Genomic DNA, 27,690 nt, shown 5'->3' with positions numbered 1-27,690 from the left:
CGCTGCCTCATGCCGCGGCCCCGTCCTGCCGCCGGGGCTGAGCCGCGGCTGAGCCTCCGGCCGGTGCTAGTCCCGCTGGGGCTGCTGCTGCTGCTGCTGCCGGGCGCAGGTACCGCGGGGGGCGGGCGGCGCTGGGGCGGGAGCGCGGCCGGCAGCGGGAGCGGGAGCGGCGCGGGCGGGGCCGGGACCGCGGCCAGAGCCCCTTTCCGTCAGGTGGAGCCGCTCCTGAGGAGGGGCGCGGGAGCTGGGCCTGTTTACACAGCTGCTTGTCCAGCTGAATCTCGTTAGTGCACAGAAAATATCTCCAAGGCGGGTGCCGAGAGGATGGTGCCAGAGTCTTCTCGGTGGTGCCCAGCGAGCCGTAGCCATGAACTAAAACACAAGAAGTTCCACCTCAACATGAGGAAGACCTTCTTTACACTGAGAGTGGCAGGGCCCTGGGATAGGCTGCCCAGGAAAGTCTCGGACTCTGGAGGCATTACAAACCCACCTGGACGCGTTGCTGTGTCGCCTGGGTTAGGTGACCCTGCCTTGGCAGGGGAGTTGGACTGAAGCATCTCCAGAGGTCCCTTCCAACCTTAACAGTTCTGTGAATCTCTGATTTATTTGGCTGTTGACTTGACTGACTTGCTCAGCTAGCCTGGTTTATGTATGATAAAAACAATATCACGAATATAACTGAGGGAAAATAAACTGGTGCTTTGAAAGTCTGTTTCTGAACCCACCATTACCTGTGTTATTTTGCCTGCCACGGGATTTTTTGTTTGTGTATCAGAAAACACAGAATTTGATCGGATTTTGTGTAGTTTTTTTCTAGATTTTGTAAAGGTACATAAAACTCTACAGTTGCACAATGATGCACAAAGAGAAAAACTTACTGATCGCACAATTCATGATCACACTTAGCTGTGGGTATAGAGCGCCTCATTCTACTTTGTGTTGTCCTGGGATTTTGACAGGAGATATGTGTTAGCTGCGCATCACTCGGAAAACATATTGCCGTTATAAATTCATGGCTTGGATATTCAGAGTAAGTCATGTGAGTACTGACTCAGGAGGGTCAGCTAAGGGGCAAGCAAAGAAATTTTTAATATCCCCTCATCACTGTGTGAATTGCAGAAGACAACTGTTTAAAAATGAAAGCGCTACACTGATCTGCGGTCCATTTTTCACTTCTCGTGTCTCAGGAGTTTCTGTTAAATATATTACATATTGCGTTTTCCTTTTTTTTTTCTCCACACTTCCATTTATCTTTGTAGGCATTTTTGTGGTGTTCAGAATCTGTTTTATGGCGGTTTGAAATTACAGATTAATATATCCACAGTTGAGTTTTACAGGTCATAAAAGTAACAATGCGTCATGTTTTTAGTAGATAGTTTTGCATGCCTGGAGAGCTGTCCATGTTGGAGAGGTGGGTGTTTGGATAGGAGGGAATGCTAGACTAGAACCCTAGGCTAGGGTCTTCCTGGTTTTAAGCACTGTGAACTCTGTGGCTTTGTTTCCCTTAGTGTGTATGCAGTCCTGTTCATTTTGTTTCTACTTCTGGTAAGTTCTTGGGTAAAAGTCACCAGCAGACGATCATTGCTGTGTGTTATGTGAATTTGGAAGGATTTCAGATCATTACTGTGAGAACAGTGGAGGAGAGGACTGTTCAACGTCAGTTTGCTTGCTGGGATTTTAATTGTGCTCTTTTGTGGAAATCAGGTGATCAGATAAGGCCTAACTGGTTTGTTCATGTAAAGTGAGCTGTGTACCTGTTGTGTACATCTGATAAGTACTTCAGGCTTTCGGGAGTAAAGGGTTTCTTTGCCCCAGTCTTTTTGAATTACGGTGTAAGAGAGGCTGCTACTGCAGTGTTCAGATGTCTTAGCTCAAAACTTGCACACTAGACAGCTGTGGTTTTTTTTTTACTTATTAGCCTCCAAAAAATGAGCCGTGAAGCTTTAGCTCTGACAGTGCCAGGGAAATAAAGCAAACTGCCTGCTCAGTTTCACACTATCCTCCCCTTTGCTGTGCTTTCTAGAAGAGAAACTCTGATTTCTGCTTCATTCATTCTATTTTTTGCTTGAACATATATTGCTTTGCTGCCTTTACCACATTCTTCTGAGGGGCAGCATTCTGTAACGTGTGTAAAGCACTGAATGACTAAATGGAGACTTTCTCACTAAGTGATTATCTTAAGCACAGATTTGCATCATCACCTTGATATCTGAAATGTTTGGCTAGTGCTAATGCTCTTTATTTTCATTTAGACAGTATCAGGTGTTGGATTAAGATATGCATGGGTCCTGTCATCCTCTGAGATACTCTGTATTCTCTTATCTTTCTGTCTCACAACACCTTCTTCTCTATTATGTAATGTTTCCCTAATGGTTGAGCACTGTAAGTTTCCTTCGAGTTGTTTTCTACATCATCTGTGGGTGTGGAATGGAGTATTGCCACCCAAGAGGTTTGCTTGATTTCTCTCTGCCATCTCTTTTTGTGCTTAGGTGACTGCCAGCTGCACACATCTTGTGGAATCCAGAAGTGCACCACTGATTTTGTGTCCTTCACTTCCCATCTAAACACAGCTCTTGAGGACTTTGATCTGGAGTTCTGCAAGGCCCTGCGTGCGTACTCTGCGTGCACCTATCGCAATTCCAAAGTATGCCGTGGAAACCTGGTCTACCATTCTGCAGTGCTTGGGATTGGCGACCTCATGGCCCAGAGGAACTGTACCAAAGATGGACCGACATCCTCCACCAACCCTGAAGTGACCCATGATCCTTGCAATTACAGTGGCCACACAGAAGCCAGAGAACATCAGGGAGGGGAGAAGACTCCTGCTCCTACTTATCTATTCTGTGGCTTGTTTGGTGATCCTCATCTGAGGACATTTAAGGATCACTTCCAGACATGCAAAGTGGAAGGTGCTTGGCCTCTCATAGATAATAACTACTTGTCAGTGCAAGTGACCAATGTGCCTGTGGTCCAGGGATCCAGTGCTACTGCTACAAATAAGGTACAGGTTTTTTTTAAGCTCTGTGCATGCATGGAGTAGTAAAAGGCCAAGACAGGAAAGTAAGTCATTTAGCCCTTAATAGTTAAAGAATTGTAACAGCTTGAGAATCTTGTATACAGTAGTACAATAAAGTAAAACTCTTACCCTCTTCATTTCTGAGCATCAAACAAAACTTAAAACAGATTCTTTCCTTCCCTCTGCTTCTGCCTATGGCAAGGAAACTTGTGCTTATCACTCCATAAGCCTGTAAGGACAGTAGATGTAACACTTCAGAACAGTTATCAGATTATTGTGCATGTGTGACTGCCTTTTAAATTTAAGTAGAAATTTAAAAAGTCATAGAATGTTTTGGATTGGAAGAAACCCTAAAGAAGGAAAGAGTATAAGTTCCTGCTTTTCATTAACTCTCTAAACAGTATAACAGTAGAAAATTAAAAAAACCAGATGGTTCAGAGCAGAAACAAGAAGGTAACTGCAGAGAATTAAAAGAAGCAAAAAAAATTACATGGAAGCTAAATGGTTGTCAGAAGGTCTTAGTACCCTGGCTTTACTAAAGAAGCAGCGCCCTTAAAATTCTGCTGAGCATATGAAGCTGAGACAGGCAAGACTTAAGATTGCTCTCCTCTCAGGAACTTGAGGAATAAATGCACTAGTATTGATAACTTATGCCATTTCCTTAACTTAAGAAAAATACTTATCTCTTCCTGCTGAATGCAGGCAGCAAATGTCTCTGTCAATAAAAGAAATTACTTAAGTGTACATTTGAAGCTGATGCTGTCAAAGTTCGTTCACTTTCTGGAGTGAAATGGCCTTTTCTAAAACTGTGGTAGTGTAGCTCTTATCTTGTGAAGGTCAGGCTGTGTGAACATCATTTCAATACTATTGGTATCGGAGAATTTTCATCATTTTGGTAAGCTTGGAAGTAGGTTTTTTTATTGCAGGGTTTGGAAGCAGAAGCTGCTAGTCACAGTAAGTTAGAGCCTGCACATCTTCCATGGCGTTGGCTGTGCAGGTGTATTAAGGGAAAATCAGCTTTGCTATTAAATTTGTGCTGGATCCTGAGGTACTGACTGATGTCATTGCGTGTGTGAGTGAGCAGAGGTTGGATTGAAACTCAGATTAACTTGTGCCCGTTCCAAGAACAGTCTGCATTGTGAATGAGTTCTGAAGGTGTATAAAGTAAGGCATTGAGGCTACCCTGAGTAAGCTTTGCAAAAGAGACGTCCCTTGCAGTCTGCTTTAGCTGCTTTTTTTCAAGATTCCTGAAGTGTAAGAAAAAGCTGCATTTCATAATCTGCAGTAAGCTTTTATCCTCAGTTCTGCTATACTCTTGTAGAATTTTCTTTATTTCCTTGTTCCTTGTAGTAGTAGAGGAAAAAGCTGAGACTCTTGTGTACAAATTGTGTGGCTGTGATGGTTGTAGATAGATGATCTTAACTTAAGCCACATTCTGAAAATGATTGACTATGGAGCATTTTATGCTGGTGTGTGTTTTCTCCAACAGATAATCAAGAGGAAGACCCAAGGAGATAAATGTTTGTACATACTGAGGGAAAATATGTTTTTAAAAGGCATGCCTGCTGTCTTTACTTATTGTCTTTTTTTTTGATGTTTTTCTTTGACTTGTCATTCTGGGAAAAATGGCAATACATCTCTCTCTTTTGTAGCAGTGTTTCATCATCCCTGTCATTGCAAAAGTATGTCTAAGTATGAAGAAGCAATTAAATAAGACATATGGCTTAGGATATTAGAAATATATTTAACGGTAGTATATGTTACATGTTTTACGGTCCTTGAATTACCTTTTTTTGGCAGGTAATAGAACTTACCACACCTGTCTGTAGGCAATGGAGGTTATTTGAACATACAAGTAACTTAGCAAGATAGGTTTTAGTATCTCTAACACATCCTTCTACTTCTTTTGTTTCTTTATGGAACAGGCTGCTATAAATGAAATACAAAAGGCTTGTAAACTGTGCTACCTCTGCTAATTTCATTCCTGTAACATTTTCCTCTGCAAGAATTCCATTTTTACTGTAGTACACTATCTGCTGCTGGGTGTACTTAACTAATTTTGGCCACTGGGTAGCTTAAAGGACTTCAGAGAGGTACAGGTCAGTGACATTTATCTACATAATCCCTAGCTAAGAGCATCCAAATAGGTCTTCTGCCTTCACAAGAAAAGTTTCCAGAACATTATCCATTGTTAGTCTGGCTGTTTTTTCATTGCAGTATTTGAAATAGAAGTTTAATAGGGAATAAAAACAAGGGTATATGCTGAACTTAAATCATGCAGAAGCCAAAGCAAATATTAACCTAATTAGTCGACTCTAAAGCACACCTAATGAAAGGAAGGGAAATAAGAGTAGAAGAATTAGTTTTTTCTGTATGCATTTTTCTTATTGTAAGTGATTTATGAAGCTGTAGAAACATAGTATTTAATCTTCACCCCATATGTAGTGTGCTTTTGAAAGGTGCAAGCTGTCCATTGCCCTTGTAGGAAATTGGTACTTTCGGATTTGTCTGAGCTTTCTGGGGTACCAGCCTATGAGGCTTGAGTAACCCCAGTAGTGTAAGGGCTGCCCATTAATTTCTTAAAGGACCAGAGAAGGTAGGAGGACACCTCAAGTAAGAACATGAAGAGTAAATGTATGTTGTTCCTCCCCCACCCCCCAGCATGCATCTGGCACGAAAGTATGAAAAGCAGGATTTGGAAGGGCACATTGTGTGAGAGTTGTGTATTTATTCACAAAATGCTCTTGGCAATTTGTTTGTAGGTGTTTTGCATATTTGTGTTGCCCGAAAAACATCTGTTTTTCCACCGTGAACAAAGCTATTTTATATTTTGTGGTTGAGCTGAAACTTGAAACTCCAGTTTTTTTGATATTGCCTGGTGTTCTTATGCCCCTTGGCATAGGATCCTCAGGTTTTTCAGATGGAGAATGATCATCACCAAGGAGCTGGGATACTGAGTTCAAGCTCCTCTTTTCTTTTTCTTTCTGACAGGTTTCTTGTGTGGGTTTTGAGTAGGTCACTGGCATCTTTTATGTGTGATTTCTCCTGCTATAGATAAAGAGCTCCCCTGTCTTGGAAGTGGTTTTGCAATTTCCTGAGGATAAATGTCTCTTACAAGGGACTGTAGAGGGAGTAAGTAGGAAGGGTATTGTAGAATGCATTAAATAAAAGGTTGGGTTTTTTTTTATTGTGTGCTTTATTTGGAGGGGTATGAAGTCTGTATTGCCTTTCGTCTCTATGACAGGTGTTCTAGATATCTCTGGAGTAGTTGTCCTTGAATAGCAAATGAGGCAGAAGCTTGGGCTTGCCAATGGAAAGCTTTGCTTCTTGTTTGCATTAATTGGAAATAGAGGTTTTCCTACCCAGGTGTTTTGTAGTAGATAGCTTGAGGGTGAGAGAGTGAATGTAAGGACACAGAGAAGGAAAAAACCACAGAGCTTTTTACTGTAATGACTATATTAGGTATAAACCTTGGAATCTGGGAATTGGTACTATTAGCAGCACAAGGTAACATTGGATATAAATGTTCATTTTCCTAGAGTCAAAACACTTCAAATATCTCCTTTTGCAGCACAGTTTCTATTTTTTCAGGAAATCATTACAGAGTGATCACAATGTACTTAGTCTCCTGTAAGTAATATTAAAACATTTATCTTCCAGTTACCTTTCAGTTGTTTTTCTAAGTAGGAGCATCAAATATCTGGTTATGTGTCATTATTCTTTTCATCTTTGTAGACATCTTGCCTAAAGTGGAGATGAATTTGTATTTCTCAGAAATAGTACATACTGCAGTTTTGTTAGAGAATATCGTAGAATCATGTAGGTTGGAAAAGACCTTTAAGACCATTGAGTCCAGTCATGAACCTAACACTGTGAATTCCACCTCTAAGCTTGGTTCATGAGTGCCACATGTCTTTTAAACATTTTTGGGGATGATGACTAAAGGGGCTGGACAGCCTGTTTCAATGCTTGACAGACCTTTCAGTGTAGATATTTTCCCTAATCTGACCCTCTCTGGCGCAGCTTGAGGCCATTTTCTCTTACTGTGTCACTTGCTACTTGCTACTTCAGCACGATTTCCCCCATGTCTACAACCTCCCTTCAGGTACCTGTTGAGAGTGATAAGGTCCCCCCCGAGCCTCCCTTTCTCCAGGCTGAGCAACCATAGCTCCCTCAGACATTCCTTGTAGGACTTGTGCTCAGACCTTTCCCTAGCTCTGTTGCCCTTCTCTGGACATGCTCCAGCACCTCAATGTGTTTCTGCAGGTGAGGGGCCCGAAACTGAACTCAGTGTTTGAGGTGTGGCCTCACTGCTGCCCAGTACAGGGCAACAGTCACTGCTGTGATCCTGCTCCCTCACTAATGCTGATCCAAGCCAGGATGCTCTTGGCCTTCTTGGCCACCTGGGCACATACCAGCTCATGTACAGACAGCTGTCAACCAGCGCCTCTAGGTCCTTTTCCACTCTCAGTCTTCCCCAAGCTTGGCAATGCTACATTAATGGTTGGAGTCCATGATCTTAAAGGTCTGTTTCAACCTGAATGATTCTAGGATTCTATTAAATGCATAGTAAAATAGCAACATACAGGGGTACCTACAGCACTGTGATTCCTTTTTAGCAGTAGGGAAGACTAGTATAAGAAATCAGAGTTGAAAGCACACAAGCCAGGCACCTTCTACATATACCTTAAGGTCATCCAGAAACTACAGTTTGACAGCTCAGTAACGCCATGTTTGAAAGGCCCTGCATGTGCAGTGGAATTTAGGAAGTCTTTGTGATCAGTGCAGTCCTCAGTACTGGTATCAGTAGCAGTGGGAGGATGAAGTCCAAAATGTGCAGATGGGATGTGTGGGGTTTTTATTTGTTTAGTACTCTTACTATAGGTGAAGTTTGTTTACTGTATCTTCAGGTAAGTCTCCGGAAACCTTTATATTCATCTTTCAGGGTTCCTCACTGCAAAAGAGCTCTGTATGTGACCAGAGAACAAGGCTGAGATACCAGTACTTTCAAAAATCTTTCTTCATCTGATATTTGGATCTTTTGGCCCTAGGTTTAGAAAGGGCAGCTAGTCTCTAGTCTGTAAACAGTACCCCATAAGCAGCTTTGTGGAGGTGTTCTTGCAACCAGCCCGAGTGTGAAAAGTGCTGTAGGTGCATAGACACATATAATACATGTTAAATTTCTTTGAAATAACTTTTTCACTTTCCAGTGCTTTCTGTCACCTTGAGAGGTTAAACAGATAAAGCTTTGTAAGGAAGGAAATTTTGCTTTATCTCACTTTACAAAGAGCTCTGGAGTATCTCTTAATACCAGGGCACGATATTGAGATAAGAGTGTGTGATAAGGGAAAGACCATGCAGAATTCTGGTTTTACTGATCTAGCCTGTGGATTAGATGGATGTTGTGTGACATACAACACAATATTCAAACAATATTCAAAACTAATGGCTTGAGCTGCAGTGTTTAAATTTGAGTATGTCCTTGGAAAGTCTTAATGGTCTCTTGATTCTCTGTTTGGAGTGTCCTTGCAGCCTACATGGAGGCTTTTATTAATTTTGTAGTCATTGAACTCTCATTCACCATGTAATGTTATTGCTAATCTTGAGTTAGGGTGCAGGCTTCTCTTCTCCCTCCATGTATCTGAAATTGTGTGCATTTCATTGTTGCGGAGCAGGGGGGTTTGAGAAAACAGTTTAGTTTGCTGATAAATTTTGCCAGGTGCCTTGGTTAAATGTTTTTATCCAGCAGCCAGTTCTGTGTCTCATTAAAACAATTAACTCTTTTTGACTCCAGGCTTATTCAGGTGCTGAGCAGACAGAGCTTTACTTCTGTAAACGTGTAAATCATTCTCTCCTTGCAGAGCAATGTAAATGTGCTGGAGGAAAGAGGAATGCTTCTTTGTCTGAGCAGGCAGAGATAGAAGTCTGCTTCATCAAAACTGTGTTATACAAAATAAAAGACCTGATTTACTGCATGAGGCTCTGGATTATATACAGAAATACTACTTCCATGAGAGGTCTCAGGTTTCTCTTCCCTGCTGAGCTTATTTTACTAAGCACAGAGTTGTGAGGTTGTCTTATCAGCAGTGGGGGCATTTAGACATATTCTGGATTTTGGATGCAGGCATTCCACAGCTTAGCTGTGGTCCACAGACATCAGTTTACCAAATGGCTTGACTACAGGTGGTCTCAAGCTATGTAGCTGATACAACTCAAGCTGTTTAACTGATTGACACAAGGAAAAAACATTGGAAAAATATAGTCATCACTTGTGGGAACATACAGAAGCAAAATAGGAAGTATCATCTGTGTTGAGAGACAGAAAGACAACACATCAGCCACCTGGGACAAGCCAAACATTGAAAATAAATTAATACTCTTATTGCGGTAAGAAGTCTGCGCACTCCACAGGAGAAATCGTTGCAATGGGAGGAGAGAGATAGACCTTTGTTTTATACAAGTGATACGGAGAGGTGAAGCTAACGAGGGTAGAAATTTTATCTGAATTGTCTGTTGTCGACTCTTTTTTTAACCTCTACCTCGTACTTCAAAACAGAGGGGCAGGACACAAAAGCTGTTGTGCAGAAGTGTGCTGGTTAACTGATACAAAAATGTGAGGTTTCTTTAAAAGCAGATTTTAAGCAAAAAGTGTAACATTAATTTTAAAATACATTCTGATGTGTTTTGGGGTAATCTGAGTCTCTTAGCAGACCGTTTAAATCACAGATTGTAAGTAATTTGATGTAATGAGTCAATGCTGAAAATAATTCTTAAAATACTGTTGCTGGTGCAGAATTTCTTTTGACCTTTTCTAGAAGTTTCTCCCCTCAGAAACTTTTTAAAAAGTAGCTTATCTATTTCTAATATTTTTTAATGTGATTCCTCGTTATACTTTTTATTTTAGGAAAAGCCACTAGACTAGGTCTGACACATAGCCTCGTTACTACCTTTAAGTAAGACTGGAGGACCTGCTTTTTCTGTTGTGACTTAATGCAGTAAGTGTAAAGGTTTAAAAGGCTAGTTCTAATCTTAAAAGAACGAGTAATTGCTTTACGTTCCTGGTTTCCGTGTTGGAAGCCACTCTTCAAAGGTCTGTCTTGGAGTATCTTTCAGTCTTGCTTTGTTTCTCCATGGGCACATTTTCTAGCAACAGAGGACTGGAAGTGTCAAATCTCCCAGTTCCTAGAACAAATGGATCCTGGAGCCCAAAGCAATTATTTGACTAGTTGTTCTTCCCTTCCTGGTCGTGACTGTACCTTTCCGTGATTTGGCACAGTCTCATTCTGGTTTTGCCATAATGGCCAGCATTGTGGGAATGACTTGGCACTTCTCTGTCATTTCAGGAGGCGTTCCAGAGCATTAAGGAACTGTCAGGCAGAAGGGAATTGTGATGCCTAATTAAATAGAAAGCCTTTTCCTTCCTGATAACACAGTTGTTGCCACTGCTACTAGTCTTTCTTCCAGGACAACCTAAGAACAAATCTAACAATTGGTAAAATATTACTTGAAGCATGTGGACAGTCTCTTTACCTTAAGGCATGAGTTGTGGACAACTACCAGGCTCTGAGGTAGTGGTCAGTCCCAGACATATTCAGCTGCAAAATAGAAGAGAGATTGAGATAATGATTTTTTTTTCTACTAACTTTGCTCTTTCCCCTCCCCCCTTTCTCCTCCAGATAACTATTATCTTTAAATCATACCAAGACTGTACAGAACAGAAAGTGTATCAAGCAGTGACTGATGACCTGCCTGCAGCTTTTGTGGATGGTACGACAAGTGGAGGTGATGGGAACACCAGGAGCTTGCACATCGTGGAGAAGGTCAGCGGGAAGTACATCGAGATGCACGCCCGGCACATCGGAACCACAGTGTACGTGCGGCAGCTCGGGCACTACCTGACCCTGGCCATCCAAATGCCTCGGGAGCTGGTCATGGCCTACGAGGAGAGCCAGGACCTGCAGCTCTGTGTCAACGGCTGCCCCTCCAGCGAACGCATCGATGACAGCGGTCACTTGCCATTGCCTGTGATGAGCAAATTGCTTCCTCGGGGCAGCGCTGCCCATCCCCGATCGGTGTACACGCTGGAAACTGCCTCCACCAAATGCCACGAGAAGATGCTGGTGAAGGACATCTACTTTTACTCATGTGTATTTGACCTGCTTACCACAGGTGATGCCAATTTCACGGCTGCTGCTCACAGTGCCTTGCAGGATGTGGAGGCACTGCACCCCAGAAAAGAGCACTGGCATATCTTTCCCAGGAGCAGAGGTGGTGCTATGGGCAGGGATAGCAAATTCTTTGTCTGTCTTGGACTTGTGTGCTTGATCCTTGTTGTGTTTTTGTAGGTTTGTTTTTTTTTTTTTGTCTGTAAACAAAATTTTGAAATATATATTGTCATAATATATTGAGTAAAGAGGAGTATATGTGTATATACCATGTATATGAAGGGATGTTTTGTCTTGGGACATCCATCAGATTGTACATATTGTGTTAACTGTTTTCATGTATGTTTGATGCAGTGTTCTTTGTATCTATTTGTTTTACAGTTGTTGAAATGTTTTATAATGTCTCTGCACTGGGACATGATAGAGAGCACTTTATTTTTTACATATTAAATATTTAAGTGTGTATCTGAGTAACTGTGTATTACACAGAAAATACTCAGTGCTCCCTCTAAGTACTACTTGGTTTAACACATTTTTGTTAATTGAATTAACTTGTGGGTTTTTCCAGGAGAGCTTTACTTAATGCCAAACATGTGGGATATTTTGAAGCTAGTCAACGGTCTCTGGAGAGAGCTTAAACTTAAAGGGAACACGTGTGTTTTTTCACAGGCCCTCCAATTGTCTGTCTTTTAGAAGCCTACAGATTTATATTTTTTTTCATTCTTGGAAACCCCACAATGTGTCAGTCTTTGCAAGATGTTTTAGATGTGGTTCATCAGTATACCAGTAAGTATATGTGTGCACGTGAAAGAGTGGCTGTGCAGTGTATAAATATTTTGAATTATTATAGTAGACAAACAGTTGCTTGCCCTGCTGAGGAACGTCAGTAATGTGGTGTAAGTGACCCCTGGTGGGGTGCAGAGAAATTGGGGATGTAGGCCACATACTGGGCAGGCAATTTATAAAAAGGCTCGGTTTGTCTCCTAGCCAAATAGGATGGATAGGATATTGGATAGGAATGTGATGAATACAGTTCTTATACTTCTTTCAGATGGTTGTTTTCCCTCTACTAAACAAGACATGTAGTTAAATTTATGACCAGCAGCTGTAAATCAGGCCAGTTTATTAAAGAGACAGTGTGTGAGGAACCAGGAGCAGGATCCCAGGATCCCCTCAGGATCCCAGTTGTGCAGTTCCTTTGCAGTGTTTGTGGAGATACTTAGAAGAGCTTTAATACAGTTATCTCTGTTATTGGTGCATTCCTCCTGAGAGGTGTTATAAAAATCCTCTTTTTAAGTTGCTGTAGAACTCTCAGACCAGAAGAACCCTGGAATAGAAATTATTTGCTTTAAAGAAGAGATGGTGAAATTGGAAGAAAAAATTATATAGAAAAGTCCATAAGATTACAGAACTTTTTGATCAGGATGATCTGCTGAGTATATATGGAAGCTGTAATACTTCATCTCCAGGGCTAGTCACACGGTGTGAAGGTAAATTCAAAGTGCCAAAAGTTAAAGAACTGATGTCAGATACATAAAAACCAGAGCTTTGCTTGTTGCTTTGCTAAGCTCGTGTTACAGCTAGGATTTGAGCTGTGTGAGGAACAATCTTACGTGGTAAATATATCAGCAAAATGATCTGTGGAAGTTGCTGTGAAAAGCAAAGGGAGCTTTAAATATGTATATGTTTACTGTAACGCAGAAGGCAGCTGTGATACCTGCAAGAATTCACTCTCCCAGGTGTTGGTCTGTCACCATAAACTCTGCAGAAGGCAGTGTAACATGATTATCAGTATTTTTATTGCCACAGCCTGTCAGCTGTTACTGACACTGCCTGTCATGGGCCTTTGTCTTAAACAAGCTAGGTGATGCCTTGGATATTAGTGGCTTATCCAAAACAATTTTTTAAGTATCTTCTTAACCAGAGTGTTTCCTAACCATATGGTAACAATGACTGATGATGGTTCTCTTGATGTGGAGCCTGACAACTTCTATAGGAAGCATGTTGCAGGTCTGAGCAGAGACCGTGTGCTTAATCCTTCATTTTGTGTGAACAGAAGGCTCCTAAACAAGGGTGTTATAAAAGGAAATAATAGGCTTAACTGCCTGTCAAACCAAAAATACTTCTTTATTTCGTGACTGGAAGAAAAATCTGCATAGAGTGCCTGTTAAGTGGAACACAACCTGAGAGAACAACCTGGCTTTTGTTCTTATGGCCAAGTTACGGCCCTTCATTATTGCATTTCCTTTCAGACTGGCTGCTGTACTGCCAGAAAATAGATCACCAACTATTTATATTCTTTTACCTTAGCATTATGGCTACCATGCATTTGTTTTATGAGTTTTGAGGCTGTGCAAGTGCCTATTTACTTATGTACACTGCAAAGGGAAGCAAGCAATGTTGCAAGCTTTGTACTGCCTAATGAGAGTTTCGTTAGCGGACGTGTTTTGAAAAAAAGCTCAAGAGTCTTGTGGCTTTCTTCTGTTTTGACAGACACACAGAACAGTTTATAATCTTGCATTTGTTTTCTTCATGTAAGTACAGCTGTGGTGTTTTACTGAAATTTTTCGTGCTTAGGTTATTTAATTCCCATCTATATCTTCACTGGTACAAATTCTTTTCTGTCTTTCTCTATTCCAGTTATTACAGACTGCTATCTACACAATGTCCAAACAGGACTAGTAATGATTCAGTTTTTTTAAAAAGGTACTCTGTGTTTTTTACAAGATAAATGTTCTCTGTGTTGTGCTGCTACTTCTCTCCAGATGTATTCAAAACAAACAATAATTATGGGGATCAGTGTTGTTCATGTGGAGAGCAACATAGCCACAGATTAAGTACAAGTATGCAGGTAAATTTGTGATGTTGATGTAGAACAGTTGCATCTGATCTGATTCTGAATTCTTTATGTTTGTAAACTAAAGTTCATTGAAATTAAAAGCTGCTGATAGTAAAGACCTGTGAACAGTAAGATTGATTACAGTCTTTGTGCTGGACTGTGTATCAGAACTCATAACTAGATATAAAAAGGGCATTGTGTCATATGTGGAGTGCCAATAACATTTATAGGGATTATTTTCATGATTACACTAGTTTTAAAGCTTAATTTCCTCTTTTATGTACATCCCAACAGTAGACAAATACTCCATTAAATACACAAAATATGTACATGTCATTGATTCTAGGATGTGCTGAGGGCCAGGTCTACGGAAGATTTTATACGTTGATTGGTGTGTGAAGCATTTAAATCTGAAACTGAGACACACAGTTTCAGCTTGAACCCAGATGTTTCTTTGGGATCTCTACCTTCCTTCTTAGTCCAGTAAAGCCCCTCAAGGAATTTTGATCAAAGCCTCTCAGTATTTTGCTGCTGAGCCGAGAAAACAAATGTGGTCTTGAGTTTGTACCTGCATCCTAGTCAGATTTACATATTGTTCATCTGCCTGGTTTACTTGCAGGACTTTCTTGGCAGGTACCTGACCTGCTCACTTGTGTTTGGCAGATAATGGTAAGAGTTAGACTGCTGGAGTTTTGGAGAGGCAAGTTGAAATTCCTCTTCTGTTTGGTCTTTCACATCTGGCGAGAATAACAGCTGGGAGCTGTTATGAAATAAATGCCATTCTGTGGTGTTACTAAACATGTAAGCCCTCTTTGTATTCAGTGAAGTAATTTGCAATATTGTAGGTTGGGTTGAATTGCCTTCTGGAGATGCCTACTGCTGTTGTTCAGTAGAGTGGGAAGCCCAGACAGCTATTTTAAAATGAAGTCAGGTGAAATTAGTCCAGCCCTGATAGGAACATCTAACATTCCAGCCTAGGTTTGTGTCCAGTGACAACCTATGCTTGGTAGAGACAAGCCAGCTGCTCTGGCACTTGCTGCACAGCACCCCATCTGTCTCCCAGGCCTGTCTGATGGATACATCGTGGCCTCTGAAAGCCTCACAGCAGACTTGGGCCTGGCCTGTACTCTGATTCTCTTGAAAGCAGATGGCAGCAAAGCCTCCCTTTCCTTGCTGTACTGGCCCCTTCTCCTCTCCCAAGGCAGTTCTGTGTGAGGCAGGGGGAGGCTAGAAAAGAGAAAAAAAAGCTGGAGTTGGGAGAAAAGAGAGAAACTGAGGGGGTAAGGTCTTAGTGGTAAGGCTTCCTGTCATAACTTTGGCCTTTAAATCCCAGACTGTTTACTTTTTACAGTGAATGATGCGAAGTATGTAACATGTCTGCATAGGAACAAGGGCTGTATTTTCTAATTAGAGTGATTTCTCTTTTAGTCTGTTCTTTGGTGTCCCGTGCTGCCATTACCATGCCAGTGTTTTACAGAAAGCAAAAATTTCAACAGCTGAGGTTGCCAAAACCTTAAATACCCTGCAGCCAAATTATTAATGTATTTGATTAGAAAGTAAGAGATTGTGTGTGTTTGAATCCCCACTCCGATTGTTTAAAGGAAATGTGTAAACAAATTTTTCTTGCCTTCTGAGGTGACTGGAATAATCTTTATCCTGCTGGGTTTATCAGCTTTTATCTGGCCAGATCCAGCTGCTATCCTTTCTCAGGAAAAATGCTCAGCTTTTTCATACCAGTCTACTTGGAAGTGTATGAGACCTGCCTTCAAAGGGTATGTTAAGTTTGAAACACACCCCTCCCACTTTCTGTAGGTGTTACACGTCAGAGGAATAACTTTCTGTAACCCTGTCTCTCTGTAGAGGGAGCCGAATGGTGGCTACCCTTGTGGTGGGTAGGGCAAGTTAAAAAAAGTCGTGTACATCACTGTCTGTGATGCCATCTCTTATTCCTGATCTATTATGTAACGCCAGTGGTTTGGCATTACTGCCTTCATCTAGTTCTTCCTTCTTCAGGTGCTGCCAGTCATCACTCCCCAGTCTCCTGAAGACACAGCAAATTGATTCCCTGTAAAATAAGTAAGTTGATACTAAGGCGTGAGAGAGAATTGTTACCAGGATAGGCTTTTTGGAAAACATTTTTTTTTTCATTTAGTAATTTTACAATACTTCACCAGTTATAAATTCTGTAAAAAGGCCCTCCCTAATCATTAAAATGTGGCTTGCACAGTAATATTTGAGATCTTCGGAATGCCATCATTTCAGAATTAATTTTTTTTTTCAATACACACATAAAAAAAATGACAAGTCTCACCTCTTCTTGCAAATGAGGTGGCCTTTATGTATGGTAAAGAGGTCAGTAATTAGTCCTATTGGGACATCAGGTATAGATACTCCTCTATAATAAGAATAATTGCTGAAAAATCAAGTGTGCCTGTGTCTGTGCAATCACAGTCTTCTGCTCTGTTTCCACAGCTGGTCAAGGCTTCTGAGTCAAAAAATATCAAGTCCTTCAGGGACTACCCTCTGTGTGTAAGTCCTTGGAAGTTTTCCTCATGCATATTCATTGACAGAGGTGCTAAGAGTTTCTTCTTTGTCAGCAGGTCTTCTTGACAGACTATGGATTACTTTTTGACTTCCGTTGGGTGCACAGTTTTGTATTGTTGGCAGTCCTGATGTGGCTGATTCAGTGACAGAAACAGAGGGCCTGTACAAGTGGAAACACTTTCTACTTTAGGGTTTAGACTCTGGTAAAAATCAGAAAAATAAGACAGACCTTTTTTCAGAAAAGTGTTGGGATATTGCTTCTTCATTGTCTGATGGGAGCAGAAGTGTAGTGAGAAATCTCTACTTCCATTTCTTTGAGTTATTTCTACACTGTCTCAACCAGAGCAAACCGATGTCAGCAGCTGGAGTGTGTTACATGATCTTCTGAAACATTTATTCCCGTTTAGTTCCACCAGGAAAGATCCATTTCATCCAGTCAGAGATGTGAACCAAAAGCAAAGTGAGAGGGAGAGTGAAATAAGGAGGTTGACTTCAAAGTGAAAACATTACCAGCTCTTTCAATCTTAAGAGAAAGTCACTTGTCTGGTAGTGCTAACAATTATAATGCAAGTCTTTAGAATCAATATTGTATGTAATACCTCTCTGGGTAAAAAAACAATCAAACTCCACAGCCCTGCAATCTAAAACCAGGTCCTTTATAAGTGAAGGAGTTAATCTAATGACAAGAAGTAAAAGCCCTCCCAGTTTCAGCTTTTCTCAGAAGATATTTTTACTGGCTATTTAAAATGCCAGTTAAATGGCAATATATTGGCCTCTGGTGGAGTACTTGCCTTAAACCAAGAGCTGTTTAATGCAGGCTAATTGTAGACAATAAGGGTTATCTGAACAGTCAGTAATGAAACTTCCCCAGGTAACAACGTAAGTAATTGTTGGTTTGGGGTTTTTTTTTAAGCTAATTTCCCCTCAGTGGGAGTTCTTTATTAAATGTGCATAGGGGTCACTATGTACATAGAGAGTCTCCTTTATTTTTAATCTCTGGATATAATTTTCTAATATGCAAGAGTAACTATTTGGTGACTTAGACACCAAGACAGTTAGGAATTTCTCCATCTTGCGTTTTCATCTATTCTTTACCCATGGCGCCAGCATTCAGTCTACCCCCTCATGAAGGACGAATACAATTCTTCATTTATTTCTCCCTTACACGTAGCTTTGAATACAGGGATTAGAGTATTGTGTATCAGCTTTGGCTGAATCCCTGAATCTTGAGGAAGCTCTTTCCCCTGCCTGTGACCTGCAGAGTTTTGTTTCAAGCTCGTAGCACTTACCATTAGCTGCATTTTTCTGTAAAGGGACAAAACACTTCTCATAACTTCCTTACACTGAGGAGGCAACAGAGCTGAAGAGCATTTCATCCGTAGCTATTCAGCAATGCCTTCCTGTTCTGCCACCCACCAAATGTAATTCAAGCAAGCAAATATGCAGCCACAAGAAGAAATTCACATTTCATTTTGAAGTTGACAGAGCTTTGCGTTCTCACTTTCCTACTCTTACAGATTTTCTACCTAGACAGAAAAAAATCCACAACGTAACCTATACGGATAATGCCTGGTCTGTTTCTTGGGTTATATCAAGAAAACTCTTGCCAAAGTCTGTAACTCCTGCAAATTAACAAACCCCATTTTTTTTCAGTTGACCTTTGATTTTGAACATCCACAAATCCATGCGACCTGATGAGATGCATCCCAAGATCCCGAAGGATCTGGCAGACGTTGCTAAGCTGTTGAAAGCCACGGCAATGAGATGAAGTCTGTAGTGACTACATGCAGTGTGTATATAGAGAGGTGCCCAGTCATTATGATTTTCTGGAAAGGGTGTGAGAACTTTCACCATCATGCAGTCCTCTTTGCACATTCTTATTTGTGTGGGGCCAGCCTCCTTTTTCCCTATTTTGCTAGCTGCAAGGTCTCTCTTGTCCGCATCACCCTCAGCCCTTTGCTTGTCAATCCACATCACAACTTCCTCTCTTGATGGCGGATCATCATCTCCCCGTCCTTACTGTTCCTAGTTCAAAGTTGTTCTCACCAGGCTTGACAGAATGTGAGAAGCTGTTCTGCCACACTCAGTCACATGGGACCACTTATCCATCCTTCAAAATGGCCTGGTGGTCATAAAAGCTGAAGCCTCTAATTGAGACCAGCTGCAAAAGTGGTTGTTGATCCACAGGATCTGTCCACTCCTCAAACTCCTCCTTTTCCTGGCAAATGGCACCACAGGACCCTGTTGCCCTTGGTCCTCAACTCCAGAGCAACACAGTCATTCTTGTTCTGCTCCAGGTCTCCCCTGGCCACGTGGCTGGTGCTTGAATTGGCCAAGAACCAGAGGAGCATTGGCAGCCTCCCCACAGAACCCGTGTGAAGCAGCAAACCTCCTTAGACCATGGCCTGAGTCAGTCTGGTCACCAGGACCTCTGCCCACCACAGGCAGTTCCACTCTGCTGTCAGTTCCCTCCTCCCCTGGTTGCTGCTGCCAGAGGCTCAGAGGCTGCCAGATGTGGGAGTGTCACCAGCCCCTATCTGCCACCAGGGCTCTGAATCTCTTCTGTAGGTACAGATCTGCAGGTGGAGCAGGATACCCTCCAGTCTTTGCCCCTGTGAGTCTGCATTTCCCACACCTGGACGCGTGCACGGACTCTGCCTCCATCCTCCAGTGCAGCAGTTCAGGCGTCTGAGAAAAGCTGACATATCGCTTACAGCTGCAGTTGGGAGACATGATTGCACAAGGTCAGGCACAGGTTAACAGGACTCAGAAGCACTGCCCTGGACTGTAATTAAGATCAGTGGATTGCTGGAAATACTCTCCTTAGCTCTCTGTCTGCTTTGCTCTTTCTCATACACCCTAAGGGTTCTGCAATTATATTACAGTATTAACCAAACACATGATGCAAGTTTCACTTTCTTTATCCAGCAGCTGCAACATTAATTTTAAAGGTCTTCTCTTAGATTATGTGATCCTTTGCTCTTCTGTTCTAGTCCCTACTTTCTGAAGTTGTAAACTACCTCAAATATTAATCAGTAAAGTATATAAGAAATAGCCATTATGATCTCCTTGTATTTGTGCTATAGTGGTCATTTCAGATGTCCTCTTAGTGGCACTCACTTCACTGTCTAGAAAGATCTGAAACTAGCAACCACCTAGATCTCAAATTTTTAGTTTTTGGATTCATTGCAAGAATGTTGCTCTGTTCTGGAGCTCAAGATAAAGTTAACATACATCTGAATTAGGTTTGAGAGAAATACACAGACCACAGGAAACATGAAAATTTGATGTGTCAAATTTTACTATTCACAAAGCTGAAAATTAATACAAATAATCTCATGGTTAAATATTACATATTTAACATTAATAAACTGTTGAATATTAACAATGCTTTGGGGAAAAAAATCAACCATATGAAAAGCTTTCAGGGTACTGTATTCTTTGAAGTTACTGACCATAAGTTTAGAGAAATCAGTATTTATTTTTTTACATATGACAACCCATGCAAACATTTGCAAGTAGATTTCTTTTAACCATTTAGGCATTAAGCTTTAACAGTCACAGTCTCAAAGAAGAAACCATGCTCTGAATTGTCCAAGGGAAGCATTTCAGCAGCTGGTGACACCTTTGCACCCCTGGGTGGAAGACCTGGAGTAACCACGAAAGCACTGGAGTTGGCACAAAAATGGAGATGTGACATCCCTGAATTGGCTGGAAGGCACCAGCTGGGTGAGACCTACCTGTGATCAGACACTGAATAATGATAAAACAGATACTGAATTTATTTCATGCACTCTGTGTAGTGTACTCTTATGATGTACTCAGTCCAGCAGATGAAGTGGGCTTCCATAGAAAAAAAAAATTTGGGGCACTGTCATTAAAATTGCATTATAAAAATTGCAGAGAGGGGTTTAAATTAAGATTCTGAAAACAAACTTAGTGCTGTAATCTCTTAACTTTTAAGTGATTTGTTTTGCAATTATGCCAGTGTCAAGTCACTCTTAAATTTATGGGGGGGGAAGTGAAAATACTGTAATCTAAAAATATTCTTACCTTGGTATTGAATTTTATAGTGTATTTATTGAAAACATTGATTTTTGTAAAGAAATGGTACACTGTCAGTCCATCTATGTATTCAGTATGTAATTACTACAGACCCATATTTTAAGCCTTTAGGTTATGAATGGAAAACTAACTTGACTCACAGTAAATGTAGGCAAATTTCAAATTAAGGACAATGTCTTTTTTTTGTAATTCTGAAAATATAGGTTGTGGTTCTAATAATAAGGTCTGGTTTGGGTCTTATACTTAAATAATATTGTGTTGTCCCTCTCAGTATTTTTTTCACCACATTATGAGTGATCCTTACAAGTACAGATAACATATTCAAAAATTTTAAAGCAAATTGGGTAGTTTACAAGTAAATCGATGCTTTAACAGACATCACACTTTCTTGTTTTTGGTAGTGGCACTTGAAATAGTAAAAACTCTTTCAACTTCACACCCTCTCCCATTGTGACAAGGTTAGTTTTTTTCCCACTTGCACTCATATTTATGGAGTTTCTCTGAAATTTTCATAATGCAGGATAGTCATCTATTTATATCCTTGAAAACTGTCACAGCTGAGCATATGGTCTTTTCTGATAAGTTCATGTTCATTGTTGAGCGTAAATTAATTCATTCAAAACAAGATGAGGAAGGCTGCACTGTCAAAGAAAACATACAAGGTACAATTTGTGTTTTAAAAACTTGTCCAGATCATACTAGAATATGGAGGACCCACGGGGTGATGTGTTGTGCCAGCTCACCGATGTACACTCCATGCATCTCTCTTCAGGCACTACCAGTGACTGCCCCAGTGCAGTACATTTGAAGGGAAGCGCCCAGTTTGAAAACACCAAACTAGAGAATGCAGTGCTTTGTGAGTGTTTTCCTCTTCATTAAAGCTTATGGAGTATCACTTTCCTGTGCATGTTTCCCTTTGGCATTATGGTTAATGAATAACTGTTCCCTAACTCTTCAGATGTATTTATTTGGAATTTTACATGATTTATTAAACCCTTAAGATCTCAGGAAGTAATTCTCCAGCCCTGTTTACTTTCATGCCAAGAAAAAGACTGGGTTACACCTTTCCCTTCTAGATTTGATAGTTTTGACAGAGTTCAGGGAGGAAAAATTACAATTTTCTGTTTGAGAGCTTTCAAAACTGACCTCCTGCTTATTCTATTCTGGATAGAGGATTCACCTGCAGATTTCATTACAGGAAGAATATCGCCAAGCCCCCCAAATCAAATTTAGTGAAAAATTTAAAACAGAAATCTATCTCTCATATTAACAACTCCTTTGCAAGCAGTACCAAAAAGAGGTGGAGCAGTTATTTCCAGACAAAAGAACTGAAAGCCATTTGAGGCTGTGGACCTCTAACAGTTCTGTTAGGGGTACTTGGTGCCATGGTAGTTGTATGTGTTTCTCAGACATCCACTGCATTGCACAGTTCCAAGACTGGAAAAGAATACTGTTCTAATATGCTTACAAAAATCAGAGCTTTGATGTCCTCTTTGCTCCTCTGTGATTAAAACAAATGTTAAAGTAACATTTGGTCTATACAATATAGGTAGTCACTTACCAATGCTAGAATTTCTGCAAACCAAAACCAATAGCTAATTTTAAGTTATGAGTGAGAAGATTACTTTGCAAATGCTTCTGTTACTTCAGCAAATACTACCTCTAATGCAAATAAAACTCAGTGGAGGTCTGAGAGTACTGCAGAAATAAAGAGTCTCTTATTACTTTCTCATATTTGATCAGTGGTATGTGATTTTCTGATGGGATTTCTGGATGTTTATTTTTGGAGAAGAGAGACTCAAAACTCTGCTTGATGAAAAACCTGTGTCAAGTAACATACTTACTTTTAGCAAATAAATAGTAACAATAATGTCCAGATTTGTTCTTTGGACTTGAATCTTTGTGCACAAACTCAGTCTAGATCTAAAATTTGTATTTTAAAACATCTCGAAAGTCTTGCATCAGTGATTTCCTAAGTCTTCAATAACTATGTAGTTTTCATCTCACTTTCCATAAAGCTCATGCAATGTGCTTTGACAGTAACTGCTCCTAGAACAACTTTTTGATTGCAGTATTTAATCCACCATGAAACTACTCTGATGATCTGAAGAACTGTCAAAAAAAAAGAGCTAAATGCACCATCAAGCAGCATCTGTAATAAACCTCTGTGCTCTGGGGCATACTTCTTTTACCTGTTCTAGCAATTCTCCCAGCTCCTTGTTAACAGCTGATTAATCGCAGCACATCTCACCTTCTCTTTCTCACCTTCATCACTCTACATGATTTTTAGACTAGCAGATAATCCAGTAAGCCCCTATTTTAGCTTTATGAATTCAAACCAGATAGGAACTCTTAATTAAGCATTTCCCAAGAATGCACTGTGCTTTGGAGAATCTTAGATACATTAGTTGAATGAGTTTTCCACTGGGTTATCTTCCTTTTCTATTCTCTAAAATTTCCTGTCGTTGATTTTGGGGAGTAGTTTGCCTGGGTTCCCAAAATCCTCACCAAAATGAGAATTCAATCTCTGAGTGCATAAGGATGGATGGACCAGAAGGTATTCCCCATTACTCAGGTGTTCTCAAATATCTTTAGTAATTGGACTACAAGAGACAAAAAAATGAATTCCATTCCTCTTCATTCTGCTCTTACAGCATCTCACACAATTGTATTTCTTAGCTACTGCTTCTGGAGTGTTTCACAAATAAAAGTTTCAGCATAAAATTTTAAGAACAAAACTTAAATTTCAGGTGCACCCACATTAGTTTGTTGGAAGAATGCAGACATGAAGTGACAGCACTACATACCTGTCCCAACACAGTTCAGTAAAACAAACCTTGTTTAGTACAAATGGATGACTCATGACCACGTATTACTGATTTTAACACTTACTATTCTCTAACAGAAGGAAGCAAGAGATTGTCTGCATTTATTTTTCTAAAGGACTTTTTTTCATCTTAGTACACAAAAATACGCCAGGATTTAATTAATTAGTTGGTAAAATAAAACTTTATCACGGAGATGGTTGCAATAAAATGTCTCATCAGGATGAACTCCTATAGTTTCTTCAGTCTTGCCAATCTTCCTAAGTAATAGTAATTTCCTGCCAGAAAGAGCTATTGTCACTGAAGACAACACTAAATGTAACACTGGAGATGGAAACAGCTCCTTAGAACTGCCTTGCTACCAGACTACTTCACTGGGATTTTATACGGCAAGTGGAATCCTGCAGCCATGCAGTAAGAGCTGTAGAAGTGACAAGATCCACTTGTGGATGACAAACTATCACACAGACACAAAACAAGCCAATCGAGGTTCAGAAACAGGGACGACAGGAATCAAAGATACTCATCAGGGAGGCAGTCTCTCAAAGGGAGGTCAGGGCACTCTCCTTTTGTAGGAGCGTCGTGTTCCTGCAGTAACTGCCACCGTCTTGTGGTTGGTGCTTGAATCCTTTCCAAGTCCTGTTGACTGTGGTGGCTCTCAGGACTCAGGAGCTGAGTGCTGCTCAGACACCAGGACATCTGCACTGAGGATCAAAATGGGGAAAATACGGAGTGGCTGCAAGCAAATGATGGTCACATCACTTCACAGCCCCTGACAACGAACAGCAGCCAGAAAGGCATTTCCCTGTCCTTAAAACTAAGAGCAGCGCTATGTTTTTTAATGTGCTTTTTCCTACTGACCAACAATCTATTCTTTTTAGGTAGTACTGGGAATGGTAGACTAGAAACATGCAACAGGATTAAGATGGAAATCTTAAGACTTCCATGTGTGGTAGATGACGCCAGAATCTTTTATCAGCAGCTGTCTGAGGAATTCTCTTGCAATCATCAGAACTATTACTTTTCAAAACCTCTGACAGGCAACACTAGTATCAGACGGATGCTTCAGAACTTGGCACAGTGCTTGGAGACTGTTGATTACAAATAAACACAGGAAGGATCAAATTTATGTGCGTCTGAATGATGTCTCATTTGCAGAGGATATGGGATTGCACAGTGAGATACACCACAACAGGCCTCATAAGCAATGGATGTTATCTCCGTTAAATTGTAAGTACTGGCAGTTTGATAAGGCAAAACAGGGGGGAAAAATTAAACAGAGGCAAATGTGATTTCTGTATCTGTAAATATGACTGAATGAAAGTTCCAAAGCCTAAGTAGACTAATTCTTAAAGATCTACATCATCACAGCCACACAGTGTTTGAGAGACCTGAGGTATCTTCACTGCAAACACCTGCAGACCAACCACAGTGACACTTGTCACAGTGAGTGAGGTCACAGTGCCGTAACAGCTGAACTGGTGTAGGCTCTGTGGGATGCCCTGTCTGTGCTCTCCTGATGGATCTGTACAGCACTTCCTGAGCAGAGAGAACTGGGTGAGGGATGGGAGATACTCCCACTTCTACACTTTTGCCCCTGGAAGGTGCACAACCTTACAAGACACCACTCTGCTGCCTTAACACTGCTGCAGCCACCAAGCTGGACAGGAGAACAACTCAAAACCCTCCAGACCCTGTCAAAATGAAGAGTTAAGAAATGCAGCAGTATTAAATTAAGTCCCAGCCAACACTACATGAGCGTAATACTTAATGTGCCTACACTGAGATCTAAGAAATACTCTGTAGACAGATTTTTTGGTTCTATATTAATGCTTTAATACAAACCGGTCTAATTGGAAAAAATGCTTAAGATTGCAAGAGCAGAGAAAAACCAGAGCAACAGACACAGCCCCTGCCACATGAGGCCAGGCTAGGTATCCTCCCTAGTTGTCACAAGGATTAAAATTTAGTACTTTTAATGCTTTTATGGGTAAACCTGAGAAAAAGTAACAGAAAAACACAGGAGAAAACTACAAGACCCACATGTCCTTTTAGTTTAAATTTAATTTGTCAGATAGAAGTTATCTATGTACAATCAGTGTGCATTGTAACAATTCTGTCAATAAATTCATAATTCAAATCTTCTAAAATATTAACTAGCTGCATAGCACATTTGACATTATTGCCCATGTTGAAGAGGGAACATAAATGAATTTACAATGAATTTTGACTGATTTGGATACTGAAGTCTTCTGATACTTAACACTCCTCCTTTCAAACCAATGCACCTGAAAAGCTTTCCAGAGCACAGTTTAGCTGGGTATTTCTTACCATTTCATTACAAACAATCACAACACTGAGAGTTTAATACGGAAAAAACTCAAACAAAACCCCAAAACGTGTATCTAAAATATCCAATAAAGGGAGCACTAAGTGGAATAACCTGTTCCCTTTCCCCGTTTTTACATTCTGAGGAGTGACTCCATCAAGATCTTTCATTAAAACATGTAAGTACACTGATTTCATTTCATACTTGAGACAAGAAGGCCTGAGTTGGTGGGGAAAGGAACAGTCAAAAAAAGCCTGAGGGGGGGAAGAAGTTCATTTAATAAATTTACAACAATTTACAGCCATTTGTTTGTGGTTTTTTTTTATTATTTGTTTGTTTGTTTTGTAAAAAGGCATTGTAACTGATCACAAACAGGAGAAATCCTGGCTATTTTACAGTTATAGGTACAGAATTTAAATATTCAAGCTTGTGATGAAAAGCGGCAAGGTGGTCGCAGTGTACAATGTAAACAAGTAGCTTTGGAAAGTGAACAAAGTCCTTGAGAGTTCTTTACTAAGAAAAAAAAAATAATCTCCCCATTCCCTCCTGAAATATGAGCACAGGTCAGTGTTTAGAAGTTCGTTTACAAACATAACTTAAAACATTATCCGCCTCAAACCACTTTGACATGAAGAGTTTTATAGTAAGATCCAGTCTGAAATGGGCAGTGTTGAGGTCCCTGTAAAAGTAAACATCTTCCATTTCTTAAAAAAAGTGCCACAGCATTTGCAGCACAGTGCAGCATAAACTTTAAATACAAAAATATTTTTCTTCTGTTGGGATAACAGACCTTGCATCCTGGAAAGAAGTAACAATACTGCTACTGATAGAATATCCCGTCTGTATCTTTCAAGTCATGTAAGGCAATTACTGTGTTAGTTTACTGTATATGGCTAAAGGAAGGTCCAGCAAGTGTCAGTCTTTGTTATGTTTTCCGGCTGCTCCATGCATGTTCAGGAGTACTTTTGTGATCCGATGAGTGTTCAAATGGAGATCGGTGACCTAGGGGAGATCTTGAACCATAAGGAGACCTCTGATCCAGTGGTGACCTTGGGCCACTACCCGAAGCTCTGTGGTCCATTTGCCAGTCTGAGTGATACCTATAGTCTCTAGGAGATTTGTGATGGCTGTACTCAGAAGTGGAACGGTGATCCGAATGTATCCTGTGGTCTGAGTGGGAACGGTGATCCGAGTGAGCTCGGCTGTCTTTTAAACTTCCCTCCAGGTTAGACCTGTGATCTCTGCTCCTGTAGTCATCTAACTTTCTATGTTTACTATCACCGTAGTATCTAAAAAATATGAAATTATTCGTATTAGAGTTACTGAACACAGTAAGAGCCACAATTATGTCAAATCGACAGAACGACACCAGAGGCAGATCACTGCTGCAATTTTGCACTGCTCAGAAGAGATGGTGCGGTGCTTGCTACAGAAACAGCAAAGGAATTCTGACCGCATTTCAAAACTGCTTGAGAAACTGACCTGCTGTCTTGTTTGTAGTGATCCCAGTCCCTGTGATCTTTTCCGTTGCTGAAGGCTGAATAAGGCCTTTTCCTTGAGTCGCTTTTCTTGTAAGTGTCCCCCTGATGCCGGTCTTTGTGATGATCGTGGTATTGTGACAAATGTCTGTCAGAAGAGTAACTGTCCCTGCTACTATCATCGTGGTTTGTATTCTCCTTCAGTCTTTCCACATCTGTTTAATAAAGCAGAGGTTAAAAGGAAGTCTCATAAAGTCTTTACTTCACCTAATTCAAACAGCACTGCCACCTGTCCAATGCAAAGGAGTATGAAAGTGACATGATTTAAACGAAACAACATCTAAGCAGTTGAAAGACAAGTGCACTAACGCCAGTGAATGGGAAGAAGCCCCAGAAATAAGAGGGAAGCATGGTGGAATGCAGATGTGT

The 27,690-nt window shown here is 40.6% G+C and overlaps 2 protein-coding genes across 5 annotated transcripts in view; one reads left to right on the top strand and one right to left on the bottom strand.

Annotated features, from left to right (window-relative positions):
• Positions 1-24,040, top strand: RGMB (repulsive guidance molecule BMP co-receptor b). Of its 3 annotated transcripts, XR_003574387.1 has the most exons (4): positions 1-109; positions 2,490-3,001; positions 10,693-13,623; positions 24,030-24,040. XR_003574387.1 is itself a non-coding variant. In XM_027911551.1 (3 exons), the coding sequence occupies exons 1-3, from the start codon at positions 10-12 to the stop codon at positions 11,359-11,361; spliced, it is 1,200 nt and encodes a 399-aa protein (XP_027767352.1). In that variant the 5' UTR covers positions 1-9; the 3' UTR covers positions 11,362-13,985. The 3 variants fall into 3 exon arrangements, 2 of the variants coding, with proteins under 2 accessions (XP_027767352.1, XP_027767337.1); XM_027911551.1 differs by lacking the exon at positions 24,030-24,040 and having other exon boundaries at positions 2,571-3,001; positions 10,693-13,985; XM_027911536.1 differs by lacking the exon at positions 24,030-24,040 and having other exon boundaries at positions 10,693-13,985.
• Positions 24,041-25,500: 1,460 nt separating this feature from the next.
• The window catches only part of CHD1 (chromodomain helicase DNA binding protein 1), a 55,296-nt gene continuing 53,106 nt past the window's right edge, over positions 25,501-27,690 (bottom strand). For both annotated transcript variants that reach the window (XM_027911515.1, XM_027911523.1), the window contains 2 exons: positions 27,266-27,476; positions 25,501-27,072 (listed from right to left, as the gene is read on the bottom strand). In XM_027911515.1, coding sequence (XP_027767316.1) covers positions 26,709-27,072; positions 27,266-27,476 — 575 coding nt within the window. In that variant the 3' untranslated portion in view covers positions 25,501-26,708. The remainder of the gene's footprint in view (positions 27,073-27,265; positions 27,477-27,690) is intronic.

Source organism: Empidonax traillii, unplaced genomic scaffold (assembly GCF_003031625.1).
Source record: "Empidonax traillii isolate 1590-97213 ecotype Southwest subspecies unplaced genomic scaffold, ASM303162v1 scaffold4:size3804566, whole genome shotgun sequence".
NCBI classification, from domain to species: domain Eukaryota; kingdom Metazoa; phylum Chordata; class Aves; order Passeriformes; family Tyrannidae; genus Empidonax; species Empidonax traillii.
This window is presented reverse-complemented; position numbering and strand designations above follow the sequence as displayed.